The sequence below is a fragment of the Haliaeetus albicilla genome, chromosome 2, assembly GCF_947461875.1.
Source record: "Haliaeetus albicilla chromosome 2, bHalAlb1.1, whole genome shotgun sequence".
NCBI lineage: Eukaryota > Metazoa > Chordata > Aves > Accipitriformes > Accipitridae > Haliaeetus > Haliaeetus albicilla.
In genome coordinates this window covers 2,465,971-2,479,279 of record NC_091484.1, presented here as the reverse complement: position 1 = coordinate 2,479,279, position 13,309 = coordinate 2,465,971, and the positions used below count along the sequence as shown (strand labels likewise).

Sequence of the window (13,309 nt, the reverse complement as noted above, 5' to 3'; positions counted from 1 at the left end):
CAGGGAATCACCGCTCGGTACGCGTGGCCCCGTCACCCCCACGGCATCGTGCCGGTCTGCAAGGACGAGCTCTCATCCACGACCCACCTCTGTGAGAAAGCCACGATGCAAGAGGAGATGTGGTGGTTTCCCGTGAGCACATGGAGAAAGGCAGCACCACTGCCCCCGCTGCTCTTCTTCCTCCTCGCCTCTTCCTCCTCCTCCTCCCCTTCCCAGCACAGCTCTTCCACACCGGTACAACTCTGCACATGAAACAAAGCACTCCTCAGCATCTGCTCTACATTTGCTGTTCTTTTCAAGTCCGTTCCTTGGCCCCCTCCCCTCTGCTCAGCTGGGCCTGAAAATAGCAGCTGTGGTTGCCTTTATATTGCATTATTTCAGAGTTTCTGTACCTCAACCAGCCCGTGGCTGGCCACTCTCTAACCCCCAGTTGGCTGGGCTCCCCAGCATCTCCTTCACACCCTCACCTCGCTCCTCAAGACGCAAAATTGTGCTTTGCAGATAGCAGAAAACAAACACGGTGGCACTTCTGCACACGCGTGTGCCCGCGTGCAAGCGTGCCTGGGGTGGCCGTCAGGATGCTGCAGGGATGAGCGATGGCGACTGGGCACCGTTTGCAGCCTTATAGCGAGGAGAAGACTTTGAAGGTGCTGAAGATGCTGCCTGGTCCCGGTGGGCACGGGAAGCTGCCTGACAGCCCTAACAGGCAGCTGCCTTCCTGCCTGCTGCAGGTTAGCAGCTCTCCCGGCAGGCAGCTCGTTGGCTGGGAAGCAAAGCCGCCTCGGATGCCTCATTTTATACAAAGAAGGTGGGCTGTGCCTGTCCCTCCCACCCCGCTGATCACCCTCCGCTCCATCGATAATAATACCTAGCAATTACACAAAGCTTCCCCTGCTCTCCGCAGACGTTAATTAAGCTCTTTCCCCGCAATGGAGACAAAGAGGGGAACTGCGGGGAAACTCCCAACTTGGGTTGGTGGTTTTTTTGCTTCAATTTTGCATGGCTGCGCCATGGGGCCTCCCAATTCCCGGCGGCACCGCGTGAGCCACGGCACCGGCGATGGTGCTGCAGGGCGGCCCCCACAGCGACGGTCGCTCTGGGTTTTGCTCTCACATGGCAAAATTTGTCCAGTTTTCCCTAATTTCTGGGCTGCTGCGGCCACTCGGATGGCGGTGCTGGATCCTGGCGCGGCTGTGCATTCCCGGTGCCGGTATCTGAGGCTGGCTCTGCCCTGCGGCACCTTCCTGGGTGCCACCAGCGCTGCGTGGGTGACACCCTGAGCCCGGGAGCTGGGAAAACCGGATTGTCCCGCAGGCACCGTGCCAGCCTCGCACCCGGGAGCCGGGGTGGCTTCGCAAGGGGACCCAGAGCCTCCTTCCAGCTGCCAGCACCCGGGGCTTAGTTGGGGGGGGATGGACGGGCAGGGCACCCTGCCTGCACCCTGGAGGACAGGATAATGGTCAGGACAACCTGCAGAGCGGGATGACGGGCAGGACACCCTGGAGGGGAGGAGAGGCAGGGCACCCTGCCTGCACCTTGGAGGGCAGGATAATGGTCAGGACACCCTGGAGGGGAGGATGACAGGCAGGACACCCTGGAAGGGAGGACAAGACGCAGGGCACCCTGCCTGCACCCTGGAGGACAGTATAATGGTCAGGACACCCTGCAGAGAGGGATGACAGGCAGGACACCCTGGAGGGGAGGACGAGAGGCAGGGCACCCTGCCTGCACCTTGGAGGGCAGGATGACGGGCAGGACACCCTAGAGAGCAGGACACCCTGCCTGCACCCTGGAGGGGAGGATGACAGGCAGGGCACCCTGCCCGCACCCCGGACAGGCAGCGGGGGCAGGCGGGAGGGGAGGGCTGCCGTGCCGTGCCGTGCCGTGCCGTGCCCTGCCCTGCCCTGCCCTGCCCTGCCCTGCCCGCAGCGGGGGCCGGGTCAGGCCGGGCCGGGCCGGGGGGCGCTGCCCGGTCCCGCCCTCCCGGGGCGGTGCCCCCGCCCGCCCTCGCGCCCGGCCCCGGTCCCGGCGCCGGTCGCGGCCCCGTCGGCGGAGCCACGCGAGATCCGCGCGGCTGCGGGGCCGGCGCGGGGCCGGCGGCGGCGGCGGCGGCGGCGGCGGCGGGGCTGCGGGGCGGGCCGGGCCGGGCGGGGCGGGGAGCGCGCATGAGCCGCGGCGGCGGCGGCGGCGGCGACGGGCGAGCGGGCGGGAGCGCGGCAGCGGAGCGCGGCGCCGCCGCCGCGGGTGTGGGCGCGCCGGGGAGCCCCGCACGGCGGCCCGCAGCCGGGGGCGGCGGGCGGTACCCCGCCTCGCCGGCCGGGGGGGCGCCCGGCCCTGCTCGCCCCGCACCGCGGCCCGCCGCCGCCGCCGAGGTAAGCACCGAGCTGCGGCCCGGCCCGGCCCCGCCGGTACCCGCACCACACCGCCACCCCTCCCCGACCCCCCCAAAACCCCTCGCCCCTCCGCCCCGCGCCGTCCACCGGGCCCGGTCCGCCGCGGCGGGGAATCCCCCCCCCAGCGCCCCGCTCCGCTCCGCCCGCCGCCGCGTCGCCATTTTGCCGCTTAGTTCTTCCCCTCCCGGCGGCGCGGCCGGGCTGGGGCCCTCCCCGCCGGCCCCTCGCTGGGCCCCGGTCCGCCGAAGAGGAGGAGGAGGAGGGAGGGAGGCGGCGAGCCCCGGCTCCCTCCCGGGGATGGGGCGGCCGGGCCCGGGGATGAGGCGGCAGGCCGCGGGGCGGCCCGGCTGGCTGACAGGCGGCCGAGGCGGCCCCCGGTGAGGCCCGGGGAGGTGACAGGCCCCGGGGCGGCCCTGCCTGCTCGGTGACCGGTGAACGGCGGGGTGGGACGGCTGAGGGGACAGGGACAGGGACGATGGCCCGGCCAGGCCCGGGGAGGTGACAGCAGGACCAGGCAGGGCAGGGGTCCCTGTCCCCGCTGGCCCCCGGGATGCCCGGGGTAGTGGTGGGGGGACGCCCCGGTCCCCACCTCGGCACGACGAGGTCTCGTTGTCTGTCTGCCGAGCGTGTGCCTGTGCTTTTCCCCTTTGCTTTTGTGCCTGGGGACGGGCGAGGGGGGGGACGGACTGGCTAACATGCTTCGGACAGAAACTTTAAACCATCGAAAAGCCTCCTCTGGGCACCCAGACGGAGCCGCTTGGCGGGAGCACGGTGGCCTCACGCCGGCGGGGTGAGAGGTTTCCTCCAGGAGAGACTCGCCGGGAGCAGCCACCGGCCTTCGCTTGGCATGGGCGATGGCGAGGGGCTGCACCGCCTGGCTCCGGAGCCGCCCGGTCACCGACCGTGCCCGGGGAGGGATCGGCTTGCGAGGCTTCACCCGCCATGTGGGTCCCTCTTGGGGAAACTTCCATCGAGGGCGATTCCGCTCCCTCCCGAGGAAGCCTCTCCCGCCACTTCCTCGTCTTGATTCCCGGGAAGTTTCTCCCAGCGCGTGGCCGCAGCTGTGGTTCGGCTTCGAGTTCATGGGAGGGAGCATGGCTCCTCCGGCAGCGACGGAGACGGCAGTGCCCTTTGGCGTCCATCATCCGCGTTGGCCTCGTCGCATCTCTGCCTGCACCCTGCCTGTCACACTGCTTGTGCCAGGGCACCGCAGGCAGGGGCGGGCAGCTCGCTTGCCTTTTTGGCGTTGCCTACATCTGGAGCCGTTGGTAAATTATTAATGATAAGTGGAACGGATCGACGGGCGATCGGGCTGGTCGGTGCGCAGAACAGTGCATCCGTAGCAATGGGACCGGGGCGGGAGAATTTGTGGTCAGAACCCACAGGTGACTTTTCCCTTTGTAACAAGCCATAAGGACGTCGTCGGGCTGAGAGGGTCACGGCCATCCCTGGCTGCACACATACTCCCGTGGACTCAATCCAAGGTCACAGACGGGCATTTATACATGGAATTATTTCCCCTTTTCCAGTTTATGCCCAATTTCCAGGCTGTGCCCAGCCTGCAGAGCCCGGCAGCTCGGCAGGAGGGATCTGTCACGGAGGGAAAGAGCCTTTTGGGCCTGCGAGTGGCTGGGACGTTGCCATCCCTCGTCAAACCGGCAGAGGAGCGTTGGCCGTGCCAGCCGGGCAGGGCTGCCGGTGGCTTGGGAGCAGTCCCTTTCACATGCTGGGTTCCCAGGCTTTGCTCCCTGCTTCCCGCAGCCACAGGTTTCCTCCTCGCCCCTGCTCCCAGCACCACCAACTTGGCCTCTGCTCATCCTACGCTGGCTCCCCTGTTGACACGAGGTTTTTTTTTTCCGGAGCTGGAGTGGGACGCTTCAAAAATGCTGCTGCGAACTTCTAAAAAGGCGCCTACAGCCGAGCTGGGGGCTTCATCAGCGAAGACGCTGCCAGCCCCGACCTTCCTGTGCCACATCCTAGCCCCGCTCACAGGCAGGACCTGCCAATATCTTCTCCCACTGCCAGTTGCAAAAGGGTTTTAACCAAAAACATAATGAAAGCATGGAAGGGTGCGGGCTGTTGTCCGGTTTCAGCATGTCTTACTCAAAAATGAGTGAGAAGTTTGGACATTACAAAAAAAAAAAAAAAAAAAGCCCCACAAAAAAACAATGGGCTGATTTCTGCTCTCTGGCTCTGGGGCAATTCCTCTGGGATCCCTGGGGTTGTATCAGTGGCCAGGGAGCAGAGTTTGGCTCTCACTAAGTGGTTTATGGGATTTTTATTTTTCATTTAGCCAAAAAATAAGGAGGGAACAACATTCAAAGAAGTATTTGGTGTGGAAAAACAAAAGGCGTTCAAAACCTCTTAAGCTGGCCAGAAAGGATCCCTTTGAGGGGACAGATGTGTTAAGGGGAACAAGAAGCGTTGGGGAGCAAAGCTGAGCCGGGCACCTTGAACGCGGCAGTGGTTTCGGAAGGGATGCTCAGCATCAGCCCCGGCTCGCGTGGTTTGGTGTGCGCTGCCGCGGGGTGTTCAGTGAGCAGGAGGTGGGCAGCCTGGCTGTTGGTGAGGTCTGCCCTCTGCGCTGCGCTTCACAAGTCACCCTCAAGCTGCCCAGCAAGGCAGATGCAGAGGTTTTGTGGTCTGTCACCTGTCAGATGGCAGCCCTGCCTGCCTGCGCCGGGGTGTGAGCGTGCCGGTGGGTGCCGTTTGGTGTGGGGGGGCCCCGGCGCTGGTCTTTCCTGCTGGGATGTGTGTCCGGCCCAAGGGGCAAAGCCACGGCACGGTTATGTTTTGGCACTAGCCCAGTTTGGATTAAGGCATCAGTTGCATGGGTTTCCCCTTGGTTTTCACCCTGTTGTAAAGCGCAGAGATCGTGTCGATTTCAGCTTGCAGTTCGCTGGTCTTTTGTGAGTCTTTTTTTTTTTTTTTTTTCTCTTCAAGCAACTTGTCTGAGGATTGCTCAGAGGAGCAGAGGTGCCAGGAGGCAGCACAGGAAGGAGGGGACTGGCATGTTTGTCCTCGGAGGATCGGGGACTGTAGCAGTGCCCATGCGGGTGAGAGCGGAGCAGTGATTTGGGAAGGGGCCGCAGGGACCCCTCTCTGTGCCTGCTCCGGAGACCAGCCATCCCTGGGAAGGAGCCACTGGCAGTCAGGCTGCAGCTCCTACCCAGGTCTCCCACCGAAAGAGCCTAAATTAGCTGAATAAACGATCCCGATGTTCAGCACCAAATGCCAGAGAACCTGTTGCCAAGGCTGGAATTTCTCACTTGATCCGATTAACCTTTGTGTCCGTGCAAACAACCACATATGTGTCACCCGCCAAACACATGCCGGAAGCGTTTGCCAGTTCTTGGAGCATCTGGGCTGTATGCGATGCACAGTGCCCAATCCTGCACGGAAAGTCCCTAGGGGCACCTCAGAAAGGACTGTTGCACCCTCATGTCCCACGTGTTGATGACATAGCCGGCAGTCCAGGCACACGGGAGATGCTCCCCTGACCTGTGCCATCCCTCTGGGCTGCCCGGACAGGGAGGATAAGTTTGGATGCTCAGGGCATCAACTCTTTTCAGAGTTAAATGATGCTAAACGTGATCTCGTGGGAGGGATTGGGGGTGACGAGTCAGATCTGTGTTTTAAAAAACCCATGTGTGTGGGAGAGAAGTGTCGAGCAAAAGCAAAGAAGGTATCAGTTGGCACTTCTCTTAGTCACGCTGCTGGTGCCTGGCTGAGCATCAGCATCGCGTCCTGATCAAGGTCTCAAGGCCATGGTGGTCCGGGGAATCGCCTCCCGAGGGCTCAATGCTCTCGTTGTGGAGGTGTGGAGGGCTCCTTTCCCCTGGGGCTGTATGCGGCATCTCTCGATGCAGCCCCCGTCCTCAGATGTGTCTTTGCTCATGCTGTCGGGAGGGGAGGAAGGTACTTAAAACCGACGGGGGGCAGAACCAGCCGCGCCGTGGGCTTCATCCTGGCGATGCCAAAGTGGAGAGGTGTCCTGCTGCCCGCTTCTGTTGGGAGCAAGACCGAGCCTTCTGCGATAATTCCTGATGTTCATTATTTATAGAGAAGCCAAATTGAATTATTAATACGGAAAATTCAGATAACATTAACAATTCTCAGTTTATAACAGTTTCCCATTAATAAGGAAAATTGGAAATTTATCACTACATCTGTTCATTAAAACTCACTTTTTTTTTTTTCTTTTGGTGTCTTAAATGAAAGCAGAGAAATAAACGAAGAGGAAAAGCCATTTATTCGCTACTTCTCTGGGCAAAGTCAGCCTGTAATTTTTAATAAAGTCTTTGCTGTTATATGTGGAGGGGAAACCAGCCTATAATGAAAGTAGCTTTTCAGCCATGTCTATGGCGTTGCTCGACTGTAGAACAAATGCTCGGAAACACATCCCGTTTCTTCTCTTTGTGGGAAGCTTTAAGCTGCGTGATAGTTTTCTAATTTCCCTCCCTCCCCAGCACCTCTCCTTGCTTTCAGCATGTGTTGCTCCCGGCTCCGAGGAGTGAATTTTAATGCCTCCCCTGCTTCTTTCAGAGATGGCGGATTCCTATACCTGTAAAGGTGGAAGGAAAACTGCAGGCTCTAACAAACCCGCTGCCAGCAAAGAAAGCAGGACAGAGACAAGGATAAACACACCGGCAGAGCTGCCCAAGCTTGGTAAGGAACTGGGTTTTTCTTTCCATGGAGGTGTGGATGGGGCAGAGGGGATGAGCCCGGTGGCAGGGCTTGGGGGGCAGCTGCCAAAACGAGGGGGTGTGAGTGCGTCGGATCTCAGCATGCCTCCGCTCCTCACTTCGACCCACCGGCGAGGGCTGTGCTGGGCCAAAAAAGCCCCAGGCCCTCGGAGCTGCAGAGAGCCAGTCCCTGGAAATGGGAGGGGAGGGATGGAGACCGTCTCTCCCTTTCGAGAGGCGTGTGTCTGGCTTAACGAGATGGGTGTCTCGCTGCCTATTTATCGTGTTGGTGGCTAAGTGTTACATCAAAGGATGGAAAGGCTTAAATGAGTTCAGACCATCTGCTGTCTCCCGTGTCGCGGCCCCCAGGATGGAGCCTTGTGAGCGTACGAGCCCCAGGGGACCTGCTTGCTAAGGGCTGTCACTCTGATGGATAGCTGATTTCTCTATCCAGGAATCTCTGGACCCAAGGAGACTTTTTCTCCTGTCTGCTTACGTTGGGCAGATCCCCTCTGCAGGCACAAAGAGGCTCTCGCTGCCTTTACCTTGCTAGCAGTGGCCCTGGATGCCGAGGGCTACCTGCACCCCAGGCGAGGGTCAGACCCCAGAGATGTATCTCAGACAGGCACCCAAAACCAGTGGCCTCACAGGGAAATGGCGTGTGCCCTAAATGTTTCCCAGATGCCACTCTTCCCTTGAGGGGGTTATTGCTAACAGAGGGGTGTAACTTATTACTAAGGGGAATGAACTCCAGCTGTTCACAATACCTGTGTTCAGGAGAGCATTTTTCCCTGTGCCAAATCTTATCAGCACCTTCAAAAGTAGAAAAGCCCTTTTTTTTAGCTCACCCTTCTGGTTTGGATGGACTGAAAGCGATGAAGCGGAGTAAAGGATGCTCCGAGATGAAGATACTTCGTTGCTCTCCCTGGGAAAGTGCTGGAGGTGGAAATGTCTGCTGGAGTTCACTTCATTGGGGTGAATTAGGCTTGATGCGGACTGGGGAGCCAGGGGCCTCTCCTGTAGTTGCTTTGCTGGCCCCCCCTCGGATGCAGCAGCCTGGTTGGCACAGGGAGCATCCTTTCCAAGCCAGCTCTTGGTCCAGAGGAGCCTCAAGTCCATCAGCAGGTCATCCCCAGTCCCTCGTTTCTAATGAGCACAACATTTCCACGTGGCTGACTCAGCCCAAAACTGTAGTAACCTGCTGCAGGGGGGCACAGCCACGGCACCAGCCGTAACACTGAGCACCGTCGGGTTTGTGACTCCTGCGAGGGCCTGTGAGGGTCGGGGCTTAGCACAGCCAGTGGTGAGTAGCCAGGAGCGCAATGCTGGGAGAGGAGATGTGTTTTCTGCTCTTCCCCTGCCTGTCCTCGCTGTCCCTTGACAGCAGCTGATAACGAGGACATTGAGGGACGGCTAGAATGGGAGCTCTTGTGTTTGGCATGAAACGTCTCCAGAAGTTTTGAAACTTGTGCAGGTTGTGAAAAGGAGAGGAGAGCTTTCACCCGAGCTTCTGCATGAGCCATGACCCTAGACATGCTGGGCTTCCGGGGAGAGCTGCCTGGAGGGGCAGGGATGTGCTGCTGTGGGACATTTCGAATTTGAAATACTTTGAAGTGTTTAGGAGAGAAAGCGAAAACCAGGGAGAGCAATAAGCAGTTAACTGCAGTGTTGTGAGCTTTTGCTGCAAATCCTGTATAATTTGGTGTTTTTTCATAAACTCCCAGCTTGTGGAATCCCTTGATGTACAAGAAACGTAGCTCTGTTTCATGTGTAGGGTGAAGCCCTTGCTTACACGAGTGTGGGGGAAAAACCCGGTCTAAGTCTGCACCTAGGAGCATTGGAGAAGATACAAAATGCAGAGGTCAGCTGCGATGCACAGACATCCTTCTCGGGCACTCACCAAGAATTTTGAAATGAAGCCTGCGCTGTTGCTCCAGACCTAGCATGGTTTGGGGCCAAGCTTACAAAACTCTCCCCTCTCCTTAGGGCCACGAGCCATTTTGGGGCAGGAGCCAGGCAGGTAGGAGTCCAAACCAAAGGGGGTGTTTTTGGGACAGCTCAGAGGCTGCCTTGCAGGGGGGGCAGGTAAGTGGCTTTTTAGGGACTTTTTCTTATAGCCCTCTCGCAGACAAGGCCTTCTAGGCTAGAGGGATTCCCAAAAGATGCTACATCACCAAGGGATGCTTTTAACAGGTATCAAAGTGGAGTAAACCAGCTGGCGGGACTTCAGGGGACTGGAAATAAATGAGCCAACTGTTGTCTTTGCTATTTTACCCCTGGCTGCTGGGGCGGAAGGCATGAAAAGGGAGAGAGTGTGTAGTTTTGGCAGTTCCTTTGTAGGTAACTGGTTGGCTTTCCATTTGATCTCTCTCCCTTGTTTCAAAAAAAAATCCTGGATTGGCTTCTGATTACAGCCAGTGCCAGACTTGGAGCTGAGCTCCAGTTTCTCAGGAGCTAGATGGATTGCTGGCTCGGCTTCCAGCCTCTTCTTCTTACCTGATTTTCAACAGAGAAGGGTGTTTTACAGGCTGAGTTTAGTTTTTTTAATCTCATTTATCCTCTCCTAGCTGTTCTAGGGTTTCCTTCTCAGGGATGCTTTTTGGCTTGTTTTTGTTTTCATAGCAAATGGCTTTTATTCCCAGTCCCGTTCATTAAGCCCTCCTAGATCTCAGTCTCAGTTTTCGTACACGGCATTTTCCATGGGCTGCTCACATCTGTCCTGTTTGTCTTCAGGTTACACTGACTCCCAGCATCACTTAAAATTACAGGTCAGCCCTCAAAAAGCAGCTAAAGGCCTGCCAGGAGCGCAGAGCCGTGGGAGGACGGCACTGGGCGAAGGGAGCGGGGTCTTGCCAAGGCTCCCCAGACCCGCAGGTTGACCAGGGTGCTCTGTTCCTGCTTGGGGTGATGGGAGGTTAGATGTGAAAGTGGATTGATGTGGTGAACTGCTCTCAGGCCCTGCGTACAAACCCCGGTGAAAGTTGTCATGTTGTTTGTACTGCTTTGCTCAATCCATTTTGGGTGCGAAGTAGGTGAAATCAGGGAGTTTGCTGCCGTTGTGAGCTGAGATGTCTGGTCTGGGGCTTGGCAGTTTAACGTGCTTGTATTTGGCACGGCACATCATGCGACATCAGAGACTTTGTAGTCTCCCCTGCTTGCAATGTCTGGTTGAACTGGGCACGTTTCTGCCCCGCTGGCATTCAGCTCATGCTCAGGATGCTGAAGGAGTCTGCTCTGAGCACACGCAAAGCTGTGACCGCTCACAAAGCTGTCCTCGTGGCTTCTCCTCCCCACCTGAGTCCCCCAAGCACTGCCTTGCCCTGTCCTCACTCCCTGGCCATCCCCATCCCTGCTGCTCCCCATGTGCTCGTCACATCCCCTGGGCCAGTGTCCTTCTGCAGCCCTGGGGCTGCTCAGTCACACTGGCCGTGCAAAGGGGATGGGGGATTTCTGTGCTCGACAGCCTGCTCAGGGCCCAGCGTGCCGACCTGGACACAGATTTCTTTTGCTAAGTAGTGTAGTTGTTGAAGGATTTCTTCCAACTCAAGCTGAAGGATGGTTTTCCGAAGGAAGCCCCAGCTGTGCTGAAACTGCTCTGTGTAAATGAAAGAAGAGGGGTCAGCAAACAGCAGGAGAAGCAGCCGCCTCCCGTGCAGGTATCTGCAGGTGTAGGGGCTGTGCACTGAATTGCAGGGGAGCTGGCATTGCCTTCCAAAGGGGAATATCCACCCTGGCCAGGGTAGGGACACGGTAGCCCAGAGCCGAGGCAGACCCCGTGCGGAGCGAGGGAGCCGGCTGGGCAGCGGGAGGCTGGGGCCAGGCAGCAGGATTGACGGGACAGCAGCTCCTCCGTCACGGCTGGCCGGATGGTGGGTGACGTGCGCTGCGTCTGTTTGCAGGAAATGCAACCAGTGACAAAACCGAAGGCAGGAAGAAAGGGCGACCCAAGGCTGAGAACCAGGCTCTGAAAGACATCCCCGTAAGACCACACGCGCTCTGATCCCCAATGCCCTCCCCGCCTCACTCCCTCCGACTTGCCCTCCGTGCCTTGCTGTACCGTGTGCTCCAGCCAGCCCCACTTTGGGGTTAAACCTGCCTTCCTGGTGGTTTAATCTTCAGAGCAGCCTTGTCTTGGGCTCGGCAAGATCTTGGCCCCTCAATCCCCTCCATGCAGGCATCCAGCATCCTCCAAAGCCCTGTAGGCAACAGTACCCACCTGCAGCCTCCCCTTCCCAGGGCCATGCCCAGATGAGCCGGATTCTTTTGCAGCCACGTCAGGTTTGGCTAATGATCCGGCAGCACTGGCGAAAGCGTGATTTATTCCCCTCAGAGTTGTGCAGTTTAATTCCTGCACAGTAGTGTGGACAACACACAGAGCAGTTTGTCATGAGAGCATGGGCCTGGGGTGATTTACTGACTAGATGAAATGTGGGGTGGTTAAATCACCCAGGTGACTTCTGGCCTGATTTATTCCCCAGCCTGGCCGGGAGCGTGTCTGTGCTCTGGGAGGCACGGCAAGGTAGTCTTGCGAAGAATCATTAGCCTGTAGAGCCTGCAGCATCTGTCCCAGCACCTCTTGCTGGAGGGAGCACTGCTGCACTGAAACACAGCCCTGGGGTCCACTTTGCAGCTGCGTGGTGGGAAGGGGTGGACAGGAGTGATCAGAGGTCCCGTTTGCCCCCCCCCCCGCAGCCCCCTCAGGATGCACCAGCACGCACCCAGGCATGCAATGCTCTTTGCTCAGCTGTGTCTCTTGTCTCTCCTGTTCCCAGCTCCCCCTGATGAACCAGTGGAAGGATGAATTCAAAGCCCACTCGAGGGTGAAATGTCCCAATTCAGGCTGCTGGCTGGAGTTCCCCAGCATTTATGGCTTGAAGTACCACTATCAGCGCTGCCAAGGGGTAAGGAGACCGGAGGGCTGTCTGTCCTTTCCAGTGGCCAGCTCTTACATTGCCATCAACAGGGTAAAGCCCCTCTCAGGCCTTAACCCCAGGAGAAATGTGAGGTTAAAATGGGGAGGGCACAGATGGGTCGGGGGCTGTTCGTGAGGTGTGTACGAGAGGGACTGGGATCCCTCGAGGTCAGTGTGAGGTCTGGCCTGGGGGGATTGTGGACCATTGGTAAGTGCCTGGGGGGGCAGAAGGGTGTTCGTGCCTGCATCAGAAAAAGCCCCTTTTATGGTCTAACGTCCATGCTCACCTATCTCACCCTGCTCCCCACAGGGTGCTATCTCAGAGAAGCTGACGTATTCATGCTCTTACTGTGAAGCTGCCTTCACCTCCAAAACCCAGCTAGAAAAGCATCGGCTCTGGAATCACTTGGACCGGCCAGTGCCAACCAGCAAAGCAGAAAACAAAGTGCCGAAGGCCATTGGGAAGAGCAGTGGCAAGAAAAGGTACCAGGCTGTGGCTGGGCTGCATGGTGGTGATGTAGGGACGGCTGGGAGAAGGGGAACATGCCCGCCTCCATTCCCATGATCTGGGCTGGCGAAGGGGGGAGAGGTGTCAGGACATTTGTCTAACAACCCCTCTTTAAACAAGCCCTCTGTGCTTTGCCCTAGAGCTGCTGAGAGTTCAGCTTGCCCCACCATCCATCCCAAACAGGCAAAGACGGAAAAAGCCGTGGCCCAGGACCACACCGAGAATGGCGAGTGCCTGGTGGAGAGCCGGGAGAGCAAGGAGTTTCAGATCGCAGCAGCTGAGGCAATGGCAGCCGCCACCCCCACGGCGAAGTCCTCGAGCGGCAAGGATGCCGTGCAGCAGGGGGGCAGCCAGGCCTCGGTGCAGGAGGAAGACCCCGAGAGGATGAAGCACAGTAAGATTAGAGCCTGGGGCTATGCTGGTTCAGGAGCCCAGAGAATGGTGTCCCACGGGAAGGGGCTCTGCTCCAGCCAACGCTGCTGCGAGTGTCTCTCTGAATGTATCCAACCCTTGTTTCAACATCCCGATAATTTGCCCCCCCAGTTTCTTGCAGCTCCACTGGGAGTTAAAAAACAGTTGTAGCTGTGGTGGAGGTATTTCTATAGGACCTATAGGATTGGAAATGGATTGAATTCCCTGCAGCATAGCAAGCTGCCATGTCAGCCTGTCTGTCCTCACTGAGTGTGGCAGTTTAAACCAGGGTGGTTCTGGCAAACCCATTATCCTGAAGTATTGGGACAGGGTAAGGAGGCTCACTCTGTCCATTACCACTGTGAGGCTGGCAGGCAGGGCTTTGGTTGTCCCCATCATG

The 13,309-nt window shown here is 58.3% G+C and overlaps 1 protein-coding gene across 9 annotated transcripts in view; it reads left to right on the top strand.

Moving 5' to 3' along the window:
* The first annotated feature begins 2,210 nt into the window (after window positions 1–2,210).
* ZNF512B (zinc finger protein 512B) overlaps window positions 2,211–13,309 on the top strand; it is a 36,333-nt gene continuing 25,234 nt past the window's right edge. Inside the window, exons 1-6 of one of the 9 annotated variants that reach the window (XM_069802798.1) lie at window positions 2,211–2,372; window positions 6,939–7,061; window positions 10,978–11,057; window positions 11,851–11,979; window positions 12,301–12,473; window positions 12,639–12,892. In XM_069802798.1, coding sequence (XP_069658899.1) covers window positions 6,941–7,061; window positions 10,978–11,057; window positions 11,851–11,979; window positions 12,301–12,473; window positions 12,639–12,892 — 757 coding nt within the window. In that variant the 5' untranslated portion in view covers window positions 2,211–2,372; window positions 6,939–6,940. Of the gene's footprint in view, window positions 2,373–2,666; window positions 7,062–10,977; window positions 11,058–11,850; window positions 11,980–12,300; window positions 12,474–12,638; window positions 12,893–13,309 lie in introns of those variants that run through there. The other 8 variants (XM_069802809.1, XM_069802812.1, XM_069802801.1 and 5 more) reach the window with 8 other exon arrangements.